This window comes from Tupaia chinensis, unplaced genomic scaffold, assembly GCF_000334495.1.
Source record: "Tupaia chinensis unplaced genomic scaffold, TupChi_1.0 Scaffold000099_1, whole genome shotgun sequence".
Lineage (NCBI taxonomy): Eukaryota > Metazoa > Chordata > Mammalia > Scandentia > Tupaiidae > Tupaia > Tupaia belangeri.
The window spans coordinates 5,498,533-5,524,082 of NW_006159563.1; the positions used below are offsets into that span (position 1 = coordinate 5,498,533).

The 25,550-nt window shown below is 39.2% G+C and overlaps 1 protein-coding gene across 1 annotated transcript in view; it reads right to left on the minus strand.

Moving 5' to 3' along the window:
- Positions 1-25,550, minus strand: part of JMY (junction mediating and regulatory protein, p53 cofactor) — a gene marked incomplete at its 5' end in the record, with an annotated part of 94,245 nt that overhangs the window by 27,688 nt on the left and 41,007 nt on the right. The window contains 2 exon segments of the mRNA XM_006143539.3: positions 12,429-12,598; positions 14,023-14,173. Of these exon segments, the coding sequence (XP_006143601.2) occupies positions 12,429-12,598; positions 14,023-14,173 (321 nt within the window).

The following is a 25,550-nucleotide window of genomic DNA, read 5'->3' on the forward strand; positions in this document are numbered from 1 at the left end:
AAAGTGTTTAAAAAAAAAAAAAAAAAAAAAAAGAAAAAAAAAAAAAAAAAAAGAAGGAAACCCCTACAATCTAAAGATAATGGTCACTGTTATCTTTAAGTTCCTAGACTGAATCTAATGTGGAATTCAGAAATTTCTGGGCATGACTCATTAAGTGGTAGATAGTCTTATATAGGTTGGTTTGGTTGGTTTTTTAGCCTTAAAGAGCTTCAGAGAAATTGTGTTGGTAGGCATTTGAAGGAAACCACTCAGGGGAAAAGTATGCTTCCAGTACTGGTTCCTAACCCTAATATTCAATATTTCTATGGATTCCTATTTGGTTCTATGGGCAAAGGCAGTTATAAGAAGCTGGATGGCATTTCAAAGAGTTGTAAAGTACAAGTATGATTTTCTGAGGTAAGACAGTAAGGTCCTTCCAACACAGCACGACCACTTTGGCAGTTTAAGGTTCACGCTTAGAAGATCCAGGAGACCCTGGCACAGGCAACAGTGTGATCTGGGGGCCACAGTGTGTTGGTGAGATGGCCCTGACCTCAAGGAGCTTCCCAGGGAGTGACTGCTAAGAAGGGAGGGGAAGGAGAAGAAAGGGAAATTAGAGACGCGTTAATGAGCTCATGTGTGGTAATGCCTGGGGTACCAGAATACCGATACCTGACTATCGGTCCTGGGAGACCTCATGGCAGCAAAAACCGTACATTCTTTTTTTCCCCAGGATTTTTTGTTTGTTTGTTTGTTTTTGTTTGTTTGTTTTTTGTTTGTTTGTTTGTTTAATCACCCTCTGGGAAGGTTTGCATTCCCTTGAGAGAGACAGAGAAAGAGGGAAAGTGAGAAATCACCCTCTGGGAAGGATGGCCATGCCACAATCCCCTCTCCTCCATTCTCCTGTTGGGATTTTGAGCATGCACACACAAGTGCCTGGCATGATTCTAAAGCAACTGGGTCCAAGGCTTGAACCACAGAGTCAGCTGTGTGGGGTCAGCACCTTAACCATCACACTACCTGGTGGCACCAAGAGAGTACATTATTATTACTGCCTATTGATCCTTATGTCTGGTGAAACTGGTGGAAACATGGCAGCAAACAGTATGTTTTTAATAAGATTCCAGCATTTGCTTTACATTCTAGGTTTAATTATAGTGGCTAGAAAAGAGAATGCTGACAACATAAAATCCTGCTGTTTTTGTCCGAAACCCTACAAAGGAACATAGTTTCTGAGTCCCACTTTACATTATAAACACCCTTTTTCATACTGCCTTGGCGCTCTTGTCCAGCTCTACAGACTAAAGTCCCAGGATGTCTCTTTCTCTGTTGCCTGTGCCCACACTATTAGTACACCACACAAGCAGATAAAATACCGAATGTCAGAAGATTTTGTTTTCCAGCAGGGAATCAGTTAAAACTGAATGTACACCAGTCTAAAGTCTCCATCTAAAATCAGTTTCCAGTGACCCTGCAGGTCCCTGGTTCGATGGTGTGGTGCCCCAGTTCTCTCCGGCTGGGTGTGACCACGTAATCACATGCTAAGTCCTCCCCAGCATACTCTGAGCTTGTCTCTCCTGTTCAATTTTTTGGCTAAGGAAGAAAGCTGAAAGCCACCTGCTGATATGCCCTTATACAGTCGCCTCAAATCCAAGTAGGCGTTCTTTCCAACAGTACTCAGACTGCTGCCAGGGCTGTGAACCTTAAAAACACTTGAGATGCCTAGTGCTACCAACAACAGCTAACATCAAAGAGAGAACTGAGAGAGGAAGTGGGTATTCTCTTACGAGCAGTGAGCGTACCCCAACGTTCTGGTTCAGTGACTTCTACCCAGAGCAAGAGTCCAGAGGTGGATTTGCCAAGGGTTGGGTTCTCAGAGGCAGATGGGCACACAGGAGTCTTAAATCCCAAGTGCTGAGAGAACGAACATAGGGCAGTGGTGAGCCTTGGGAAAGCTAAAGCGAAAGGATCAGAGTGTACAGAAGTTTTGTGGGATAAGCTAAGGACTAAAAGATAGCACGAGTCAGAGAAATCTGTGAGGGCAAAACAGCATTCTGGCATTTATCTAAACTGCAACACGGGGCAAAATCTCTCTATAAGGCATAAACAGTTAAGGGATGAGTACCATGCTCCAAATCTTCTCCATATCACATCTGAAATTTCCAGACTGATTCTCCTATCCTCAGCTGACAGCCACAGAACTAAGAGAAAGGAAATCCCAGGTAGAAAGAGAACTAATCTCAGGCAAAGTAAAGAGAAAGTGGATGCCATGATGGGGATGTGTCTTAGTTTGTTACTGGGCTGTTAACAAATACTGGAAACTGGGTAATTTATGAAGATATAAGAGGCTTATTCTGCTCATGGTTTGGAGGTGTGAAGCTAAGACCAAGCTCTGGTAAGGACACAGTATGGCAGAGGGCAGAAGCTTGAGCAGGGCACCTGTCCACAAGTCTCTACTCCTCTGGTCTCTCTTCTCCTCTTACAAAACCAGAACTCAATCCTAGGAGCCTTGCCATAATAATCTTATCACACCATGAAGGTATAAGTTTGCATTTAACACCTTTACAATACAACCGAGTCCCAGCCCAAGAATTGTGGGGGAACATCCAGCTCTATCTATAGGGTGCCTTATTTCACCTTGGGGCAATGCTTCCCTGGGCATGGAAGTAGTTTACTCAAATGAAAACTTGACAAAAATTTTATTCAGATCAACTTTCACCCTCCTGAACTTTAGGTATGAGGGTACCAAGACTTTAAACCAAACTGAGACTTCCCAATGTGATGGGTAATGACTAGCAAAGCTAGAGTTAGATCTAGTTCTCCCAACTCCTCTAAGAGTGCTCTTTCCACTAGATAAAATTAGGGCATACTGTTCCAAAAATATGCAAAAGGAAATGAAGTATTTTTTACAGCAAATCTATCAAGAAAGTAAAGTATGAACTCACTTCCACTGCTGGCTCCACAGTCATTCTCACCATCTGTAATAATGATATGGTAGTTTTCATGTGCACCTATTTTAGAAGACTGCACTATATAGTGAAACCAGATAGGAAGGAATTCATACAAACTAACGATGCTCCTTTTCTCCTTTTCTGCCTTTCACCTGCTGTGTTAGGAAACACCTACGGACATGAACGAAGCTATGACAAAACACGTGAGAGTCGAGTCGCTTATTTAACAAGTACTCACTAAGTGCCCACCACTGTTTCAGTTATGGAGACTGGCAGAAAACAAGAAATGAAATGAGGGTTCAAAAAGAAATTATAGAAACAGTGGACAGCAAAGAGGAAATAACATTAAAGTTTAAGTTCTTAAGACTATCCCTTTTATGGGGAAAATAAAAAAAAAAAAAAAGAGAGACTGTGTACCAGACAAGCTGAGCATAAAAACAGGTTTGCCAATAATAGCTGTACAAAGATGGGTAATACAAGTTGGCAGAATTATCTGAAACTCACCATTTTAGAAATCTTATAAACTGAAAGCTTTCTGTTTCTTTGATGTCAAACCTAATCTTACAATCCATTTTTAAGAGAACAAGATCTGAACTGTTGTGAGACTTTCATAGTCCTTATTTATTTAAAGTAACTATATGTTTCAATTCTGGAATACCAACACCTATCTAACGTTATATGGCCTATAGAAACTTTTCTAAAATCTTGGGACCAGTAGTTAGCATAATGGCTATGTCGCCGGACTCCCATGTAGTCGACTGCTGTTCGAGTCCTGGACCCGGTGGTTTAAATTCATGCTGGGCACGTGTGCATGTGTGCCCAAGATCCTGAGAGGAAAATGGAGGAGAAGGGATTATGGCATGGCCATTCCCCCTGGGGGGGGTGATTTCTTGCTTTCTGTCCCTCTGTCTCTCTCTTTCTGGCGAGCGCACGTGCCCTATAGCAAAAACCTCTCCAAAAAAAAGAAAAGAAAAAAAAAAAGCAACTTTTCTAAAATCTAAAAGCCTTGGGATACTGAAATATACCTGGGCCTCGGAGTTTTATATACTGCATATAGGCTTATAAACATAAAGGGTTACATTTCAGGATATGCTAATTAGTACACAATAAAGCTCTAAGGCCACAGAATAAAAAAATTAAAACTTTCCTAATTTCTTTTTTTTATAACCACCCAAATGTAATTTAGATGATGCAAATAGAATAAAAACAACATACAAGGATAGGGTTTTTTTGAGTTTTTTTTTTTTTTTGCTATAGGGCGTGTGCGCTTGCCAGACAGACAGAGACAGAGCGACAGAAAGCGAGAAATCACCCCCCGCAGGGGATGGGCACTCCGCAATCCATTCTCCTCTCGGGATCTTGGTCACACATGCACACGCGCCCAGCGTGAGTTTAAGCCACTGGGTCCAGGACTCAAACTGCGGTCGACTACATGGGAGTCCAGCGACGTAGCCATTATGCTAACTGCTGGTCCCATGGATCGTTTTCTTTGAATAATTATTTATTTAAGCTTATTTATTATAACAAATATTATTTTAACTTGCTACAGGGCATACATGCTCACTAAAGGGGGTAGAGGAATGAGGGTAGAAAATAAAAAAGCAAGCCACCAGGTCTGGGACTTGAACCACAGCTGGCCATGTGGGAGTCCAGTGCCTTAACCACCATGCCACCTGCTGGTCCATACAAGGGTACTTTCAAAAGTCTGTGAAAAAATAAAATGAAAGTACAAGTATTGTAGTGCAAAAATATGCTGAAACCCACAGTATTTTTAAAATTACTTGATGTAATTTTATTGTTTTTTAATTTTGACCAGAGAGAGAGAAATTGAAAGCGAGAAAATAAGCCACCAGGTTTGGGACTTGAACCAGTTGGCCATATGGGAGTCCAGCACCTTAACCACCAAGCCATCTGCTAGCCTCACATTCAGGGCTTTTTTATAATACACATTTTTCATAAACTTTTTGAATACTCCTTGAAAACTAAGACCTTTAGAGTAGAATACACATTTTTGTACCTAGAAACTCTGAAATTTCTAGTATGCAGATATAAAACAATCTGCGCATTGATTTTTTAAAAAGAATTATTTTATTTAACTTTATTTATTTACTTATTTCAATTTGACTAGAGGACAGAGTGAGAGAGAGAGGGAAAGTGAGAAAGCAAGCCTTCAGATCCAGGACTCAAACCGTGGTTGGGCATATGGGAGTCCAGTGCCCTTAACCACCATGCCACCTGCCGGCCCCTGCATTGATTATTAAAAACAACAGAACAGATCTTGTTGTAGTAGCATGCACTGGTTGATATTGCTATTCTGTAGGCTGCTGCTACATGGAAGGCTCAGGTTCAATTCTTAGCCTGCCCTAAAACCCGAGTGCTATGGCAGGTACCTGTAGTCCCAGCTACTCAAGAGGCTGAGGCAGGAGAATGTAAGCTTGTAGCCAGCATGAGCAACAGAGTACCAACCCTTCCTGAAAGATTCAGCAAAGTGGCCTGCACCTGTGTTACCAGCTATTTCAGAAGCTGAGGCAGGAGGATCTTGTCTTAAAAAATAAACAAAACCAGTTTCTCTGCCTGGACAAACACCACGGCTTCTCTGCCTCTGCTCAGGTTTGTCCACCACATCAAAGCTCCTTGCTGTTGGAACTTTTGGCAAGGCCCACATGAAATGCCATATCATCTGCATCCTTTGTCGAACCCTGAAGTGTTTGTCAAGGCAAATAAACTTAAGCATGAAAATTAAAATCTTTCTCTTTACATTCCCTTCTGTGATACTTACACAACACTTAAAAGAATAGTAATGGTTACTAATATTTATTGAATTATTACTCTATGTCAGGCACTGTGAGAAATGCTTTATATACATTACACTAGTAGAATCATAACATCCCTAGAAGGTACATGTTATTTACATTTTATAGAGTAGCTAAGTTTCATTCAATGCCACCAAGAAGTAAGTTCACACATTGGACTCTACAGAGATGCTCTGTTAGGTACTTAAATTTAATTTAAAATGCTGTTCCTGAATTGCATAAGCCTCACATCAAGGGCTCATTAGCCTCATATGGCTAGAAATGAGCCTACTGGAGAGTACAAACACAGAACATTCCCACCACTGCAGAGTGTTCTGCTGGACAGCAGGGTAGATCCTAAAACTCATACATACTATGGCAGACGATAAATGCTCAATAAATAATGAATTAAAACTAAAATAGGGGAGGATAACCTTAATTCATCATAACTTAGCTATGCACTTTGAGGATAAACACAAAATAAAGAAATCTAGAAATCGAGAAATTTCCTAGTCTAAGAATTGGTATACATAGTGTAGCAATTTATGTATGTTCACATAATGATCTCAAGGAATTACGAATGGATGGGAAATGGTTGAAATCCTTTGCTAGGAGATGAAAGCACACTGATGGCATTATTTTTGTGTCTTATGAGAAGGGGTATATTGTTCAAGGAATAAAGTAGCTATAAATAATTCAACTCATCCTGGATTCTTTCGAAGGTGTTTGGCTAAAAAGGCACTGATATTTTCAGTAGTTGTGATGGAGAAATCTGAACATCAGGGGGTCAATCTGGGATCAGAGGCTCATATACACATGATATGAGAATTTGCTACGATTGTGCAAAAATATTTGTACATGTATTTTATTTTGAGTACAGGGTTCCTATCTTTCAAATTCTTAGAATGTAGCTGGAATAGTAGTTTGTGCCTACAATCCCGACTGTTTGGGAGTCTAAGGGGAGGACAATGGGTTCAAGGCCACCTTTGGTGACATAATGGGACTCTGTCTCAAAACAAATAAATAAAGATGTGCTGGCCCCATATCTCAGTTGTAAGGGATCTGGATTCTATATGGCCTATCATGGTTGGAAACATGGTCCTAGTGGCTTGAAAAACATTCTAGATGGTGTGCGTGTATGTCCCATATCCCAATAGGACAGAGAAATGGAAAAGATATTATAGCGTGACCACATCCCATTGGGGGGTGCTTTCTCTCTTTCTTTTCTCTTTGGTGAGCACATGCACCCTCTGGCGGCTAAAAGAAAAGAAAAGAAAAAAAAAAGAAACAAGACAGATGGTATGCTGTGGTAACACAGTAAGACTAGCAAGGCAAAGATCCTGGGTTCGCATCCTAGGACCTCCCTGAACATGACAGGCATGGACATCATATATCTGTGTTTCAGGCCCCCTGAGATGGGGATGAATTACAGTGTGATGATAATGTTGTGGGGGTGGAGGGGTGGATGTAGAGGGTTTGTTTATCTCTGGAAGAAAAAGATAAACTTTTTTTAAATGTCTTTAAGTTTTTTTTTTTTAAATTAACTTTTATTTATCCATTTATTTTGATCAGAGAGTAATAAAGTGAGAGAGAGAGTGTGAGAGAGAAAGTGAGAAAACAAGCTTCCAGGTCCGAGACTTGAACTATGGTCAGCCATGTGGGAGTCTAGTGCTCTTAACCACCATGCCACCTGCCAGCCTGAAAGATAAACTTTTTTAAAAAGAGAAAAACTCAAATTCTTCAAGGGGCAGGAATATATAAGCTAAAAAGGGTAAAAATAACTACAATCAAGACTCAGAAACAGTTAAAAGGGTATAAATGAAGAGTACTTCTTTACATATAGTTTAAAAAAATTTAAGTACATAAAATTTTGCTTATGTAATTTTTAATATTTTAGCAGTAACTTAATAAATAGATTTCAAGGTCAGTATTATGCTCATGCAAATAATCCTAAATAGTTTAAACTTAATTCCTAGTTTTAATTTTTAAAGTGTTTTTATCTTGTTACATGAGGAAGAACTTTTTGTTTTGAAAATAACTTCAGGGGGCAAAATATACGGATATTGTTTAAAGAACAAATGTCTCCCATAATTTAAATCACAGGGTAGCACTATATCGCTGGCAAAGCACTTGTTTGGGATGGGCATCTTAAATTAATACTAATAAAACTGCTGAAGTACATCATCACAGACGTACATAAAAAGCACAATGCGTATATTATGTACGCAACAAGCATAAACCTGGCAAGAATGCCTAATCAGCAGTTTTAACAGATCCTTTGAAGAATTCAAACATGTCCAGAACTTTGAAAACAGACTATTACAGCAATGGAATGGCCCCAAGGAAAATGACCCCACAGATAATCTCAAACTTTCAAGGCCCATCATTTCAGCTTCATCTTTCCTCAACACCCTAGACCAATTCAGTAAAAGCAATGTTCTAGCAAGAGTGCATAGTAAGAAATCTTATTCTCGGGGTCAGCAGGTGGTGTGGTAGTTAAAGGCGGTGGACTCCCACATGGCTGGCAGTTCAAGTCCTGAACCTGGTGGCTTGCTTTCTCAGTTTACCTCTCTCTTTCTGTTTGTCTGATCAAACTAGAAAATAATAACAATAAAAGTTAAATAAATTAATTTAAAAAAAAGAAATCTTATCCTCAGTAGCTCGAGGCACCCAGTTATTACTAGAACTCAATGTTGGCTAAATTGGATCAATGAAGCTAGTCAACGTGATGAAGACAAAATGGGTACTCTACTTCACAGGCAATAAAAGGGTAGGAATTTAATTTTTAAATTTTAAAGTTCAAGAATTTAAGATTCTAAACAGCTGGTAATATGGAGGAGCATATTAACTTAGAAAAGGAGACTGCAATAGAAATGCCTCATGGAAATATGAGAAGGGGCCGATTTCCTTGCAAAAAGATGCTGACAAATTTTTCCAGAGTAAGCCAAGTTTCAATTCTGTCTTATAATGGTAGCAAATAAAATATAAAGGGAAAATAAAACTCATGATTTAATATGTACTAGCAAAGATTTCTTTCTAGATCATAGGTATGATACCTTATAGGTTATCTCGTGTACTATTTTTCAAATAAAAGTAGATAAGCATACTTTTTTTTGGGGGGGGAGATTTTTGCTATAAGGTGTGTGCACTTGCCAGAGAGGCAGAAAATGAGAAATAACCCCCCGGGGGGATGGTCACACCACAATCCCCTCTCCTCCATTCTCCTCTTGGGATCTTGGGCAGGCACATGTACAACACACACATGCCTGGAGTGAGTTTCAAGCCTCCAAGTCTAGGACTTGAACCATGGTTGGCCATGTGGCCAGCCAGTAATGCAGTCATTACGCCATTTGCTGATCCCAGAAATACCTGGATTTCTACCATTAGCAATGACACAGTTTGAGAGAACTTTTCTCATATAACAAAATGGGGCAAGGAATTAAGAATGATCTGCCAATCCACTCTCTATAAATGAGCCAGAGCATTAGTTTACATAAAAACAATTTGATGACATTACTCCTTGATTGAAATCTTATGACTCCATGCTGTTTTTAAGGTAACATTTGAACTTCTTGGCAGGGCACAGAAGGCTAAATCCAAACTTAACTTACTTTTCCAACCTCATCTCTCATTATTCCTTCTTTGGATTAGCAACCAAACTCTTCCTGCCCTCTCTGGGACAGAAATATGCAATTCTCTTTACTTGTCATATTCTGGTAGAAGCTAGATACTTCTCCAATGGTCTGCTTTGTATGTGTTGAATACCTGCCTATTTCACAGTATATTTTCATATTCCACTTGTCTTGCCCCTACTCTAAAAATACTAAACACAATGACTGGATCTTAATATTTATCATTTTTAAAAATAATTATTTTATTTAACTTTATTTATTTTTAATTTGACCAGAGAAAAAAGGAAAGGAGAAAGCAAGCTGACAGGTCAGGGACTCGAACCATGGTTGGCCATGTGGGAATCCACTGCCTTCAACCACCATGCCACCTACCAGCCCCAGTACTTATGATTTTTAAAAAGTGTGTTTGTGTTGGGGTGGGGAGGGGTCAGGGTAGAAGATGTTTTAATCATCTATTTATCTCTGTCACTGAAATTCCTGGCAGAAGTCAGTCTAAAGTTTTAGGACTGAAGTAGAGTATCTTAAAGAACTATGGGCCCTCAACAGAAAAGGAAAATTTGAAAGAAGACCTTGAAGGACCAGCAGTTACCGTAATAGCTATGTCGCTGGACTCCCATGTATTTGACCACGGTTGAGTCCTGGACTCCGTGGCTTAAACTCATACCGGGTGCATGTGCGTGCATGCCCAAGATTCTGAGAGGAGAAAGGAGGAGAAGGGATTACGGTGTGGCCATCCACCCTGGGGGGGTGATTTCTTACTTTCTGTCTCTCTCTGTCTTTCTGGTGAGCGCACGTGCCCTATAGCAAAAACCTCTCCAAAAAAAGAAAAGAAAAAAAAAAAAGGAAAGACCTATAATAAAGAAATAAAATAGTTCAATTGTAAAAAAAATTCTATATTTGGTTTATTGGTCAAAGAAAGTGATTTCACTTTTTAAAATGGCTTAAAACAATAGCATATGCTATAATAAGCTATCTCAAGTAGAAAATGGATGTATGAAAACAAGAGGAAACGTCCCAAATTTTAGTAATTCAAACACTTTATGTTTTGAAATACTGAGCTTTAATTCTGGGTACAGAAAACATGTACTAAATAGTAATATCTAAAACAATTAAGTCTTACCATATGCCACCCAGAACATCCTCCCTTTTTTTCAATTGCCAGAGAGCATATGTTCTCACCAGAGCAAGACAGAGAGGGAGAAAATACTTGCCAACGGGCATAATCACGTAGCAGCTTCTTCTCCATTTCCTCATCATGTCGGAATTTGGATCATGGATGCACATGTGTCTGGCCTGTGTTTTCAAGGCACCATGACTAAAACTTGAACTACAGTAGCAATGTAGGATCCAGTTCTCTTAACCATGAGGCCACAGGGTCAGACCCCCAGAACGCCCTTTTAAAAAAAAAATTATTTATAGGGACCAGCAGTTAGTGTAATGGCTATGCCGCTGAACTCCCACGTAGCCAATCGCAGTTCCAAGTCCTGGACTGGCGGCTTAAACTCACGCTGGGTGGGTGGGTGTGCGTTCCCGAGATCCTGAGAGGAGAATGGAGAAGGGATTGAGGCGTGGCCATCCTCCCCTGGGGGGGGTGACTTCTCGCTTTCTGTCTGTCTTTCTGGAGAGCGCACGCACCCTATAGCAAAAATCTCTCCAAAAAAATATATATTTATCACCATCATTTTTTAGACTGCTACGGAGCTTGTGCACTCACCTGAGAGAGAGAGAAAGTGAAAAACCAAGCTACCTGGTCCGAGACACAAACTGCAGTCAGCCCTATGGGAGCCGAGGGCCTTAACCACCATGGCACTTGCTGGCCCTCAGAACACCCTTTTAAAGTTCATTTCTCATACTAACTTTAATTGTCACTCACTACTAAACTATATACTTTCAATAACACTGTTCTAACCTTTAACATTTACTTCTTTAATATTTACAAAAAGTATCAGTCGATGGTCAATGGAAACATTTAAAAGTACCTTTTCATTTTGTAAATGAAAGTACCTTTTAACTAGTTTGACCATAATGAAATATTAATAGCATTTAAAAAATAATAGTATAGAAGGTAAAGAAAAATGGTGCCCATCCAACAGCTGCAGTATTTTCAAGCATGACCTAGGTACCAAAGGTATATTCAGTGCTATTTGGGGTACTACGAGAAAATCTAAAAGGATAATCAAGATGACAACAGGAAAACAGTTAATAATTTAAGAGAGAATATTGGGCTATGTTCTAAATACACAGGTAGGCAACTCTGAGGATTTCTAACACTATTCCTAATTTAAATAATCTCCCTTAGGCACAAAACATTACAATCCCATCTCATTAAATTTTCTCCCTTTCTCTTGTTTTTTTCTTTTGATACCCATGCAGAGGTCTTAATGAGGCGCAGTTAAGAAAAATCAAACCTCAGGGTCAGCAGCTGGCATGGTCGTTTAGGTGATGGACTCCCACATGGCCAACTGTAGTTTGAGTCTCAGACCAGGCAGCTTGCTTTCTCACTTTCCCTCCCTCTCTCTCTCTCTCTGTCTTTTGAGCACACATGCCCTATAGCAAATTAAAAAAAAAAAAAGAAATAACTTTTATTTTTTAAATGGATAAAGTAGGGCCAATAGGTCATAGGTCAAGGCACTCAACTTCAAATCTCTATTAACCCTGTTTTGTTCCAGTAGGAATAAAATGAGAAGTTCTAAAAGGTGATAATTTGAACATGACATAATTGATTCGAATAAAATACCACCGTCTTAGGTTTTTACTGCATTTTCCTGGGCTTCTTAATCACTATAAAGCTTTAAACTTTACAGCAAAAAAATTTTGAAGATAATAAATAGGTTCTGATAGCAGCCTCTTTTTTGTTTTAAGGGTGTACTGTGGTGTACCATTACACCAGGATGCTGTGAAATATTATGTGTGTGTCTAACTCTTTCATTAGCGACAATTCGAGTTTGCAGCCCTATCGTAACTGCTACCTCACAGCGGCCAAAATTAACAATTACCTGTGGAATCAGAAAAATGCTAATCTTATACCAAGATAAACACAGCAAATCTTAATTTTTAGGTATGTTTTCTGGTACCTCTTCTTTCAGTGCATGTTTCCTCTGTTCCAAACAGATCTCTTTAGCTCTCATCATCTGCAAAGTTTCTTTAGAGACTGCATACTGGAGTTTTTCCATTCGTTCGGCAGCTGCTGCCCATGATGCTTTACCAAATTTCTTCTGATCTGCTCGCATCCGATCGTACACAGCTATTAATAATACATTTTTAAAGGGACATTAGTAAAAAAAAAAAAAAACATTAAATAATTGGAAAATCTTGTATTTTACTGATTACACACTCAAAGAGAAACATACAAATATTCTATCCCCCAAGATAAAAGACATCTAATATCTTTAAAATATAGTTCAAAAATACTTATATTCTAACGTCTTTAATTCATCCACAAAATAATGTTCTAGATGTGAATCTAAGTTTTTAACTTTGATGAAATCCATTTATCTAATTTTCCCTTGTGGTTTGTTTTCTCTTTTTCTTTTGTTTTGGAGAGGTTTTTGCTATAGGGCACATGCGCTCGCCAGACAGACAGAGAGAGACATAGAGAAAGAAAGCGAGAAATCACCTCCCAGAGGGGATGGTCACGTCACAATCCCTTCTCCTCCATTCTCCTCTCGGGACCTTGGGCACGCACGCACACGCGCCCGGCCTGAGTTTTAAGCCACCGGGTCTGGGACTCGAACTGCGGTCAACTACGTGGGAGTCCAGCGACATAGCCATTACACTAACTGCTGGTTCCCTGGTTTGTTTTTTCATTGTTATTTAGACAGTCTGTTTTCAGTATCATTACTAAGATCACTCCACCTAACTCTAGGAAATATAAATTAATGTAACTCTAGAAAACAGACTTTTCTCTTATGTTTTCTTCCGAAATTTTCATAGTTTTACATTCTACATTTAGATTTGGGATCATTTTGAATTCATAGTCATATAAAGTGTGAGAGGTATGGGGAAAAGTTTGTTTTCTGCACAGAGAAGGCCAGCTGTTCCAACATCATTTGTTGTTTCTCCACTGACCTGTTTTATCAGTGACTAAATGGCTGTATCTGTGTGAATCTATTTCTTTTAAAAAAAAAAAAAAGATTTATTTATTTATTTTAATTTGACCAGAGAGAGACACAGAAAGAGAGAGAAGAAAGTGAGAAAGCAAGCCACCAGGTCCAGGACTTGAACTGTAGTCCCCCCTGTGGGAGTGTCCAGCACCTTAACCACCATGCCACCTGCTGGTCTCTGTGTGAATCTATTTCTGTACTCTATTCTCTCCCTGATTTAAAGGCAGGGTACAGTACATATATATACACCTGGAAAAGACTAAGAGGGTGACTTTTTTAAATGTTATTTTTAATTAATTAATTTTTTTTTTCTTTTTAAATTTACATTGCTGGAAGGAACATGTGCTCACTAGAGACAGAGAGAAAGGGAGATAGCACCTCCCAGTGGGGGATGGTCACACTGCAATCCCTTCTCCTCAAAGGATATATCTTAATTTGCTAATGGTGGTCTTCTCTAACTGCCTGGATGACAACTAATCTCTGTGTACTTTTGTGTATAACTATCCTGAACCCAAAATTTCATTTTTGAAATACCTAACAAAGATAATTATACTGAGAAACTTACCTTTTTGAGCTTTAGCTGTTATTTCAAAATATTTGACAGTAAGATCCTGAATAGACAGTACAGCCATGTGAGCTTTTCGCTGCCAATCAGCATCTTCTTTTTGTAGACTCTCAATTCTTCGGGGTCCCAGATAATCATTCTCCATGGAAATCTTTGGAGAAAACAGAAAATTCAAAATGTTTCTTTCTTTGACTTGTTATTAAAATATCACTGAATGTTTATATACCAGGCATTGTGCTTGGTAATCAAACAGAAACGAATCCTTTGTCAGGACTCATGTTCTCTCTAAAATACTTACTTTTCCTATTCAAAAGAAGAAAGTATTAATCTATAAAACGAATGAATTAACAATGATACTAAAGAAATACAACACAGAAATCAGATCTCCATTCCCTCCTCTCTACACCTCCCTCCCTTCTCCCACTCCATGTATTAGCAAAAGATACATACTAAAATGTTAAGACTGGATATTTTGGGGTATTGAGATAATGAACAGTTCTTCCTTTATGATATGTATACATTCAAAGTTAAGAATCAGTTGTGCAGATAGAAATTAAGCTGGCATTAAATAACTGAAAACTCAGGTTGTAATAGTGATAGCACAAATCAGTACATTTACATATTGAGTAGATTCTGAGAAATGAAAAATATTATCTATGAATTACAAGAGTTACAACTAAAACAAAAGGACACAGGAAAACTGAAAATCAAATAATAAACTGCAATATAACAGGTAAATACTAAAAGAAAATTCATGGCAGTGACCATATTAATGTATTTCAAGCAGTACTTTTTTCGTTTGCTTTTTGTTATAGAGTGTGTATCCTTGCCAGAGAGATGAGACAGGAGCAGTGAGAAATCACACCTCAGAGGAGATGTGCATGCCACAATTCCTTCTCCTCCAGTCTCCTCTTGAAATTTTGGCATGCACACATATGTGCCTGGTGTGATTCTCAAACCACCAGGTCTGGAACTCAAACTGTGAAGCTGACCATGTGGAATTCGGCCCTGTTACCACCACACCACTTGTCAGCCCCCAATATTTTATAACTTCACCAGAGAGACGGAGAAAGTGAGAAAGCAAGGGGCCGGGCCCAGGACTTGAACCGTGGTCAGCCATGTGGAAATCCAGTACCTTAACCACCCTGCTACTGCCAGCCCCTATTGATACAATGTCAATGACATAAAAGACATTCAGAAAAAGGGACTCACACATGTGCACACACACGAGAGAGACAGAAAAAGCACCCTCCTGATGGGGTGTGGTCATGTCACAATCCTTTTTCCTCCATATCTCCATCCACCAGGAGCATGCGCACGCACACATGCACGCACGCAGGCTATCTCCCAGGCCACTAGGACTGGGATCTGACATGTGATTAGCCATGTGAGATCCAGCTTCTGATACACAGCACTCAACCACCCAAAGTAAGTGATTGTTGACATCATCTTTTGGTGAATGATTATGGATTTGTTTTCATTTAAAAACTGAAATTTCCAAATTTTCAGTTTTATATTAAATATATATACTTTAATAATAAATATATGATTTCCAATATATATTAAATATATATTGCTTTCATAATCACAGAAAATAAAAAGATTTTTTTCACCTTTTCTGGGTTCACAAAACACACCAACTAGGTGGGTTGAATCTACTCCAGAGGTTTCCTGTGTCTAGTCAAGCAAACAATGAGCTCATGTTTTCATATATGAGGCTTGAGCAAGAAGCAAAATTATGAGAGTTACCTTTTTTTTCCAGTGTGCAGGGGTGGGAGGGGAAGTGGAGATATGATCAGAACCTAAATTACTCCCTTAACAGTTGAAAAACAGAATTATGTGAGCTCTATTTCTGGGACTATAAAAAACGGTGCCAACAAAAGCAGATACACAGACTAATGGAACAGAATAAATAACCACAGAATAAATCCACAAACTTACACCCAACTGATTTGGACAAAGGTCCCAAGAACACCTTCTGGGAGTGGACAGTTTCTTCAATAATTGATGCTGAGGAAACTGGATATCCATATACATAAGAATGAAACTAGAACCCTAACTTTGCCATATTCAAACATGAACTTAAAATGGAATGGGACCAGCAGATGGTGTAATGGTTACACGCTGATGTAATAGTAACCCATGTAGTTGACTGTGGTTCAAGTCTCGGATCTGGCAGCTTAAAACTCTCACCAGGCACATGTGTGTGCATTTCCAAGATCCCAAGAGAAGAATGGAGAAGAGATTACAGCATGGCTATCCCCATTGTGGGGGGTGGGGAGGAGATGTCTTGCTTTCTCTTTCTGTCTGTCTCTCAGGTGAGCATACCCGCCCTATAGTAAAAATCTCTCTCTCTCAAAAAAAAAGGGCACTATACGCAGTATAGAGGTCTCTCAAAAAATATAACTATCTTGTAACCCAGTAACCCCACTAACTAGGTATATATTAAAGATAAAGGAAATCCTTATGTTGGAGAGATGCCTATATTCCCATGTTTATTCCAGCATTATTCACAATAGCTATGATACGGAATCAACCTAAGTGTCCGACAACTGATGAACAAAGAAAATGTGATAGATACACAATGGACTATTCAGCCATAAGAAGGATAAAATCCTGTCGTATGAGGCAACATAGAAGAAGCTCAAGGAAATAATCCTAAGTGAAACAAATCAGGTGCTGGAAAACAAACCATCTATGTTTTTACTCATGATGGAAGCTAAAAAATCTGACTGCACAAAAGTAGAGATTGTACTCGTAGATACCAGAAGGCGGAATGGAGAAGACATTGGAGGCAATGGAGGGACTGGGAGAGCTCAGTTAACAGATGCAAAATTACATGCAGATAAGTGGAATGAATTCTACCAAGCGTACCAGAACAAAGTAGGGTGACAATGGTGACAGTTCAATGTGTGTTTCAAAATGGCTGGAACAATGGTTTTCAAACGTGCACAACACGAGGTAATAATGAATGTTTGTGATGGTGGGTATGTTTACTGCCCTGCTGTGATCATTACATAATGTACACATGTTCTGAAAGGTCACACTGCACCCCTAAACATGAACAATCATTAAATGAAAATAAAAAATTAAAATTAGTAACAAAAAGTGTCATGGAAAAAAAGTTCAGGTCCTGGCTAATTAGTGGCTAATCTGTATTTTAAAAAAATTCTCAGAAGATAATTATTACTATACCTCCAATCTCACAGTGCAAGAATAAAACTTAAAAAATACATGGGAATGGTTGATTTTTCTTCTCCCTTTTAGACTTTTCTATGGCAAATATCTGAAAATTATTTCAGTTACATAATCTGAATAAAAAGACCACTCCACTGGGTGGTTCAGAGGGTACAGATATGAGTAAAACATCTCTTCCTTTTAAGAAATTTACAATATAGGGGCCAGCACATGGCATAATGTTATGTCACTGGACTCCCATGTAGCCAACTACTATTCAAGTCCTGGACCCAGTGGCTTAAAATTCATGTGTGTGTGCCCCAAATCCTAAGACGTAACTGAAGGAGAAGGGATTGCAGCATGTTCATCCCTGGGGGGGCGGGGGTGTTCTCACTTTCTGTCTGCCTCCCTGGTGAGTACAGATACCCTATAGCAAACATTCTCTCTCTCTCTCAAAAAAAAGGATAAACTTCCTAAGAAAAGTTGAGTAAGTAGACTTTTTTTTAGTAATTATTTTATTTAGCTTTATTTATTTATTTTAATTTGACCAGAGAGGGACAGAATGAGAGAGAAAGTGAGAAAGCAAGCTGCCAGGTCCAGGACCTGAACTGTGGTCAGCCATGTGGGAGTCCAGTGGCCTTAACCATCATCCCACCTGCTGGCCTCCAGAGTAAGTAGATTCTTAGGAGAACAAGTAGAGAGGCTGCCAGGTGGAGTGGTGGTTAAGGCACTGGACTCCCACATAGCCAAACATGGTTCGATTCCCGTGGCTTGCTTCCTCACTTTCTCTCTCTCTGGTCAAATTAATAATAATCACAAAGTTAAAGATTCTTGTTTTTTTTTTTTTTTTTTTTTTTTTTTTTTTTTCCTCTTTTCTTAAAGAGGGAACAAGTAGAATTGAAGATGGTAAGAGTATGTCCCTGGGTAAATGAACACAGGTATTTTGAAAATAATCTTGAGGGAAAAAAAAGGAATGGATGGGAGAAACATTTTTGACATCAGGACAGACTTCATTAAGGTTCACAATAGCAGATGTCTTTGAAAGAGGGGTATGATTTTGATAGGTACATGTGACATATGGGGAGAAAGAATAAGCAATAAGACAACTGTGGGATTTTAAGCAGTAAATGGCATATTTAGACTTCATCTTAGATCTAAGAATTCTATAGGACTTGTTCACTATAACAAAATCATTAATGTGTGGGGCCATCAGGTGGCGTGGTGGTTAAGGTGCTGGACGCCTACAGGGCGACAATGATTCGATTACTGGTTTCTCACTTTCTCTATCTCTCTCTCTCACAGGTGAGCACACATGTCCTATAGCAAGTTTTTTAAAAAAATAATAAAATTAAATAATTATTTTTATACTTTCTATTTATATTTAGTCACCATACATCTTTACAGTTTACAACATATTTTTCCCAGCACGAATACAATGCATATCAGTCAAGACAAAGACGTTATCATATATATCATAAGAGACTTTATCCTCAGAAATTATTTTTTTTCATTTTTGTGTCAATTAAACATGGTTTTTCCTGTTCTCCTCCCTCCCTTGCCTACATAATCCTTTTGTAATAATATTAAAATATTGTTTGGCCCTTTTCTTGCATTTACTTCTGATTTTAAAACATAAGTTTAAAAGTCTAATAGTATTTAAAGTATGGAATAGAAACTTAATAATCTACAAGTCAAAACTTTAACCTGGACAAGATAGAAGGCCTTTTCAAAGACATGACTAAACTTCATATGCTTTTATTTAACAGTGCAAAGGAAAGAAAATGGAAATGAAAGAACTTCTATTACAGGTATTGAAAAAAGCCTAAATCATTTGGGACCAGCAGTTAGCATAATGGCTAGGTTGCTGGACGTATGTAGGCGACCGCGGTTCGAGTCCTAGGCCTGGTGGCTTAAAACTCAGGCCAGGCACGTGTGCATACATGCCCAAGATCCTGAGAGGAGAATGGAGAAGGGATTGCAGTGTGGCCATCTCCCCTGGGGGGTGATTTCTCACTTTCTATCTCTCTGTCTGGTGAGCACACGTGCCCTATAGCAAAAAAAAAAAAAAAACCCCAAACAAACAAAAAACAAGTCTAAATCATTTGACAATTAAAGATAATTTGTGCTTCATTGCCTTCATATTTAATACACAGAACACGAAATGCTCAGTAAGCTTTCCTTTTAAGCTGATTTTTAACTGACTTCTCAAACTCAGTAATAATAATCTAACTGTTAACTGCATCAAATTATTGTACCTAAGACATTAAGCCAGGTTATTAAGTTTCTTTCCTAACTTTGAAAGTCTGAAGATGTATGCAAATTTTTGTCTCTTATTTCCAAGTTCATCCTTGTGATGCTAGGGTTTAGGATATACAAATCACATTTAGGTTTGCTAACAGGAGAGGTTGGAGGAGGGAGAAAGACTTGGTTCTTCCCTCTGAACCTCTTGACTTTCTGGTTGCTATTCCTGTGAGCATTGTCCCAGACTTGATTCTTCACCTCGGCATCAGCAGTTCCTTCTTCATGCAGAAAGAGCAGTTTTTTCAACTCTAGCTTCATGATACACTCTACCTCTCCCCAAGACAAACCAGCACCAGCCCCCCAGTGCCTTATCTCCAGAGAGTTAAGGCAAGTAATGACCTTTTTCAGATGTCACCCTCACAGGGCTCTTCCTTTAGGATTAAGGTTTTTTTTTGTTTTTTTTTTTTTTAATTTTCTTCATTGCCAGAGAGTGTGTAAGCATGAACACACGAGAAAGCGTGCACACTGCCAAAAGGTCGTGGTCATGCAACAATCCTTTTTTCCTGTTTCTCCATCCCATCATGATTTGGTGATGGGGCACGCCATGCGAACACACACAACCAGCGTGTTGTTCAAGCTACCAGGGCCAGGATTCAAACTGATCATGTGGGATCTTACTCCTATGCACAGCACTTAACTGTCGTACTATAGGGCCAGCCCCATACTTAAGTTTCAACAATTCCAATCCCTTTTCTCTGTTTCCCTAACCTGAGCTGTGGTAATTTTGTAATTGCTTTCTCTGAAATACCTTAGTATTACTTTCTCGTCTTCTTAATTATCTGGTTAAAAACTTCATATCTAAATTCCCTCTGTTGAAAAATTACATAGTTCAAGTTTTCTGATCAGACTCCAACCAATAGAACTATGGATTAGAAATACAATAACTAGAGTAGACAGTAATGTAGCAGTAAAAGGTAATGCTCTAGGTAAACCACACAGCAGAGTTCCAGGTTCACGACTGGAAACCTCCTTGAAGACGCTGGCTATGTTTTACACAGCATCTGGGGATGGCTGAGGCTAGATTTGGATTATGGCATCAAGACCCTACTGGGGATGCTGTCTCTTTCACTCATGGAAGAAATAAATAAACTTGATAAACAGAACAGACTGTTCAGAATTTTAAAACCTTAACTCAGAACACTAAGAAATTTTGTTCACTTGCATGGTTAAACACTATGCCCTTTTATCAAAAGAAAAAGCAAAAGCTTCCATAATGGCTTTATTAGGAAAAAGTAGAATAAAACAAATCCTTTTGCAATTATTTGAAGATAGCTTGTACTTTGCTGTGTGATTAATGTATCTATCTTATATACAGAAAAGAAACCTATGCTCTATGATTTCTAAATGCTGTTTTTTTAATCAACTCTGAAAACTTAGTAGCTATGATGTTGTAGCCAATTGTGAAGAAATGTGTTTGATAGTTTATTGTACCTAAGACATTAAGAAAGGACACTAAATTCTTTGCCTAACTTGGCAAAGTTGAAGATGCACAGCACCGGTCAGCTGGATCACGTGCTAGAGACGATGACATCTGTTTTCAATCTCAGAGCCAGAAAGAAAACAGTGCCTGTTTTTAACATGGGGGGGAGGGGAAGCATGTGCCAGTTTAGGTAGGTAGAATAAACTCACTTATAATTCCTAGCATGGAATTACTTATTACAAAGTATATTACTTGCTTGGATACTGGGTTTTATACAAGAAACTTACATTTGTTTCTAGCTATTGTTTGCAGTTTTTTCAACTAGGAGGGGAAAATCCAACTAGATCCTAGGGTAAAACAAATACCATGATAAATCTGTGAATATACTAATTAGTAGTTCCTATAATGCACATTTTCGATGTCCTAAAGTCATGTGAAGACTCGTCATTTAATAGAATGACATGATTAGATTCAGCATCACTTTTTTTTTTTTTGAGAGGTTTTTTGCTATAAGGTGCGTGCGCTTGCCAGAAAGACAGAGAGAGACAGAAAGTGAGAAATCACCCCCTGGGGGGGATGGCCACACCACAATCCCTTCTCCTCCATTCTCCTCTCGGGATCTTGGGCACACACACACACGCCTGGCGTGAGTTTAAGCCACCGGGTCCGGGACTTCAACAGTGGTCGACTACATGGGAGTCCAGCGACATAGCCATTGCGCTAACTGCTGGTCCCTCGGCATCACTATTTATGTGTTCTTATATTCTGTGCAGATACTCACAGCTTTTTACATCCCAGGCAAGAGTGTGAAATTATGTAGGTCTTTTTCTTTTGTTTTTTTAAGAGAGAAATCTAAGGCAAGGAAGCCGAACAGAAACACAGCCAGGTAAGAGGTACGGCAGTGGCACTCAGTAGTCCACAGCATGCATGCTACAGCATCTAGTGGCACGATGGTGTAAAAATTGCACTCTGCAATAAAGTTCCTGACCCAGGGGCAGCCATGTGTACTTCTGTGTGTGTGGAGGGGGTAGGGGGTAGGGAGGTAGGGCTTTTCTAATGATGGAGTCCGGGATGGGATGCTTTTTCTTCGCTTTTTTGTTTTCTATGGGGCACATGCATTCACTAAAGACAGAAAAAAAAAAGTGAGAAATCACCCCTCCCAAGGGGGATGGCCATGTTGCAATGCAATCCCTTCCCTATCTTCTTTTCAGGATTTTGGGCACACACACACATGTACCTGATGTATTGTTTAAGTTGTTTAGGTCTGGATTTGAACTGCAGTCAGCCATGTGGGATCCAGCTGACTTAACTTCCACGCCATCTGCTGATCTGGGTTGGGTGCTTTTTCTATTTCACACAAAGGCACCTATAGACTTGCCTTGAGATATGGATAGAAGAAAAACACATTCAAGATTTAACTAGGAGACTTTGGCAAAATGAAGTGTCCGGCTCCAAGAGGAAGAACTTGGGTGCTGCCCTGTTTGTAGCTTATTCACTTTTAGGAAGTATTAAAAATAAATTGGACAACCTGTTTGAACAGCTTATAGTTGACACAGTGAGATTATCAGTACACTACCTCACTAACCATTAAGCTAGTGGGTTTAAAAATCTAGAGGGGATCATCTAACTGAAACCTCATTTCATGAATGAAAAAACTGAGGCCTAAAGAAATGATAACTTTGAGGTTAGGGTGCTAAATTCCTATTGTATTGGGCTAGTTTTTTTTTGTGTGTGTCAAATTTTAATGTGCATTGTAATCACCTGGTAAACTTGTTAAAACAGATGGCTGAGCCCCATCCCTAAATTGCAGTAGGGAAGATCTTAGGTAAGGTTAAAAATCTGTCTTTTTTTTTTTTTTTTTTGAGAGGTTTTCGCTATAGGGCGCGTGTGCTCACCAGACAGAGAGAGACATAGAGACAGGAATCGAGAAATCACCCCCCAGGGTGATTTCACGCCACAATCCCTTCTCCTCCATTCTCCTCTCGGGATCTTGGGCACGCACGCACACGCACCCGGCATGAGTTTAAGCCACCGAGTCCGCGCGAACCGGGGGCACCTACGGGGGAGTCCAGCAACATAGCCATTACGCTAACTGCTCGTTCCCAAAAATCTGTCTTTCTGTCTTTCTTTCTTTCTTTTTTGGAGTGGTTTTTGCTATAGAATGACAAGAGAGACACAGAGAGACAGAAAGCGAGAAATCACTCTTCATGGGAGATGGCCACGCCGCAATCCCTTCTCTTCCACTCTCCTCTCGGGATCCCGGGCACATATACACTTGTGCCTGGTGTGAGTTCAAGCCACTGGGTGCGGGACTAGAACCACAGTCAACTACATGGGAGTCCAGCAACATAGCCATTACGCCAACTGCTGGTCCCAAGAATCTGTATTTCTTTTCTTTCTTTTCTTTTTTTGGAGAGGATTTTGCTATAGGGCGCGTGCGCTCGCAGGACAGACAGAGAGAGACACAGAGAGACAGAAAGCGAGAAATCACCCCCCAGGGGGGATGGCCACACCCCAATCCCTTCTCCTCCATTCTCCTCTCGGGATCCCGGGCACATATACACTTGTGCCTGGTGTGAGTTCAAGCCACTGGGTGCGGGACTAGAACCACAGTCAACTACATGGGAGTCCAGCAACATAGCCATTACGCTAACTGCTGGTCCTGAGAATCTGTATTTGTAACAGAGTTCCAGATAATGCTGATGGTACTAGTCATAGGAAGACATTTTTGAGAAACAACATATTAGAATCTCTAAAGGGGTGTCTATATCAGAAAGTTTTCTAAAGGCCTAAAATAATGATGGATGGGCAGGAGTTCCTTAATGTTTATTAGGTGAAATGGAGGGGTTAGTAAAAATCTTTATTAATTTATATGTTATATATACTAATTTGTCAGGGAAGTCATGACGTTTTTTGCATAAAAAAAGAAAAATACATGACTTTGCTGACAACCTATGTAATAATAAAGACTAAACTACAATATAGTTAATAGAAAATGTTACACATTGACTGTATTAACATTAGTATTAATGTTAATATCATAAATAGTATAATAGGGAATCAGCAGTTAGCGTAATGGCTATGTCGCTGGACTCTCACGTAGTCGACCGCGGTTCACGTCCTGGACCCAGTGGCTTAAAACTCACGCCGGGCACGTGTGCGTGCATGCCCAAGATCCCGAGAGGAGAATGGAGGAGAAGGGATTGTGGCGTGACCATCCCCCCTGGGGGGTGATTTCTCACTTTCTGTCTCTCTATCTGTCTGGCGAGCGCATGCGCCCTATAGCGAAAACCTCTCCAAAATAAATAAATAAATAAATAGTATAATAGAATAAAAAAATTATACATTTGCAGTGCCAAGTTAACTTATCATACATTAATACCTAGGTTAATGAAACATTGGAAATCATGTTCTTTATAAAGAGACTAAAGAATAAAGGTCAACCTCCATAAAATGTGACAGCATTCTAGCTCTAGACCACTCTTCCTCTTGGTTTGTATATACCCTTATACCAAGGCACACCAAACACACTCACATGCATATTACAACTAAAACAGTAGGCTTTATAATCAAACACGTGACTCAATCCCAACCATGCTACTTGCTAGCAAACCACAAATGGTGCAGCGCTGGTGCACTGATTTGGTAGGTTAATGATGATTGGGTTTTTGAAAAAGTCATGGTGTATTTTTTTCTATGTGAAACTGTGTCATGACTTTTCCTACAACTAAACAGCTTACTGAATACTGACAAATCTAGCACCAATAACACGCTGCCTGGAAAAAAGTACGAGTCTATGTCTGTTCACTACACCAACCTTGTTTTTACAAGATCTCCAACTGAAATATCCTCCAGTCTAATCTCCAATACGAAAGTATGTGTGCCCACATCCTACTGAACTCATTCACTGTTCAGTAGTAAAGCCCTAGGTAGTCACTCTTCTTCCATTAATCTTTAGGCAATGTTAATCATTCCCATTTTCTGTGTTTCTAAATAAATATGTAAATTCTTTTCATTTAACTTTTAAAAACATCTTTCAAAAAAATACCTTTACTGAAGTATAATTTATATAATACAAAAGGCATCCTTTTAGGTGTAAATTTTGATTGATATAGACAAATTTATACACCCATTTATCACTATAATCAGGATTAAGAAAATATGAATCATCCCCAAAGGACTCTGTTATGTCTGCCACCTCTCAATTTCCCCTGCTCCAACCCAAGCAACACCTGTTTAGCTTTTTGTCAGTATAGATCAGAAGGAGCAGGTCTAGAATTTCCTACAAATGGAATCATACAGTGTATTCTCTATGTTTTATTCAGTGTAGTTTTTGTTCAGTGTAATTTTTTGTCAGCAACTTTATTAAGGCTTACGTATTAATCAAGTGAATCTATTTAGAGCTTTCAATTTGATGGATTTTAACAGCTGTGCACACCCATGAAACAATCACCACAATCAAGATTTTGATATTCCCATCACCTCCAAGTAATTCCTCGTGCCCCTCTACAGTCTATCGTTTGTGCACTGTACAGTACTCTTGAACAACAGGGGGTGGGAAGGCTGACCCCCATGCAGTTGAAAATCTCATATAATTTTTGACTCCTTCAAACCTAATTACTAATAACCT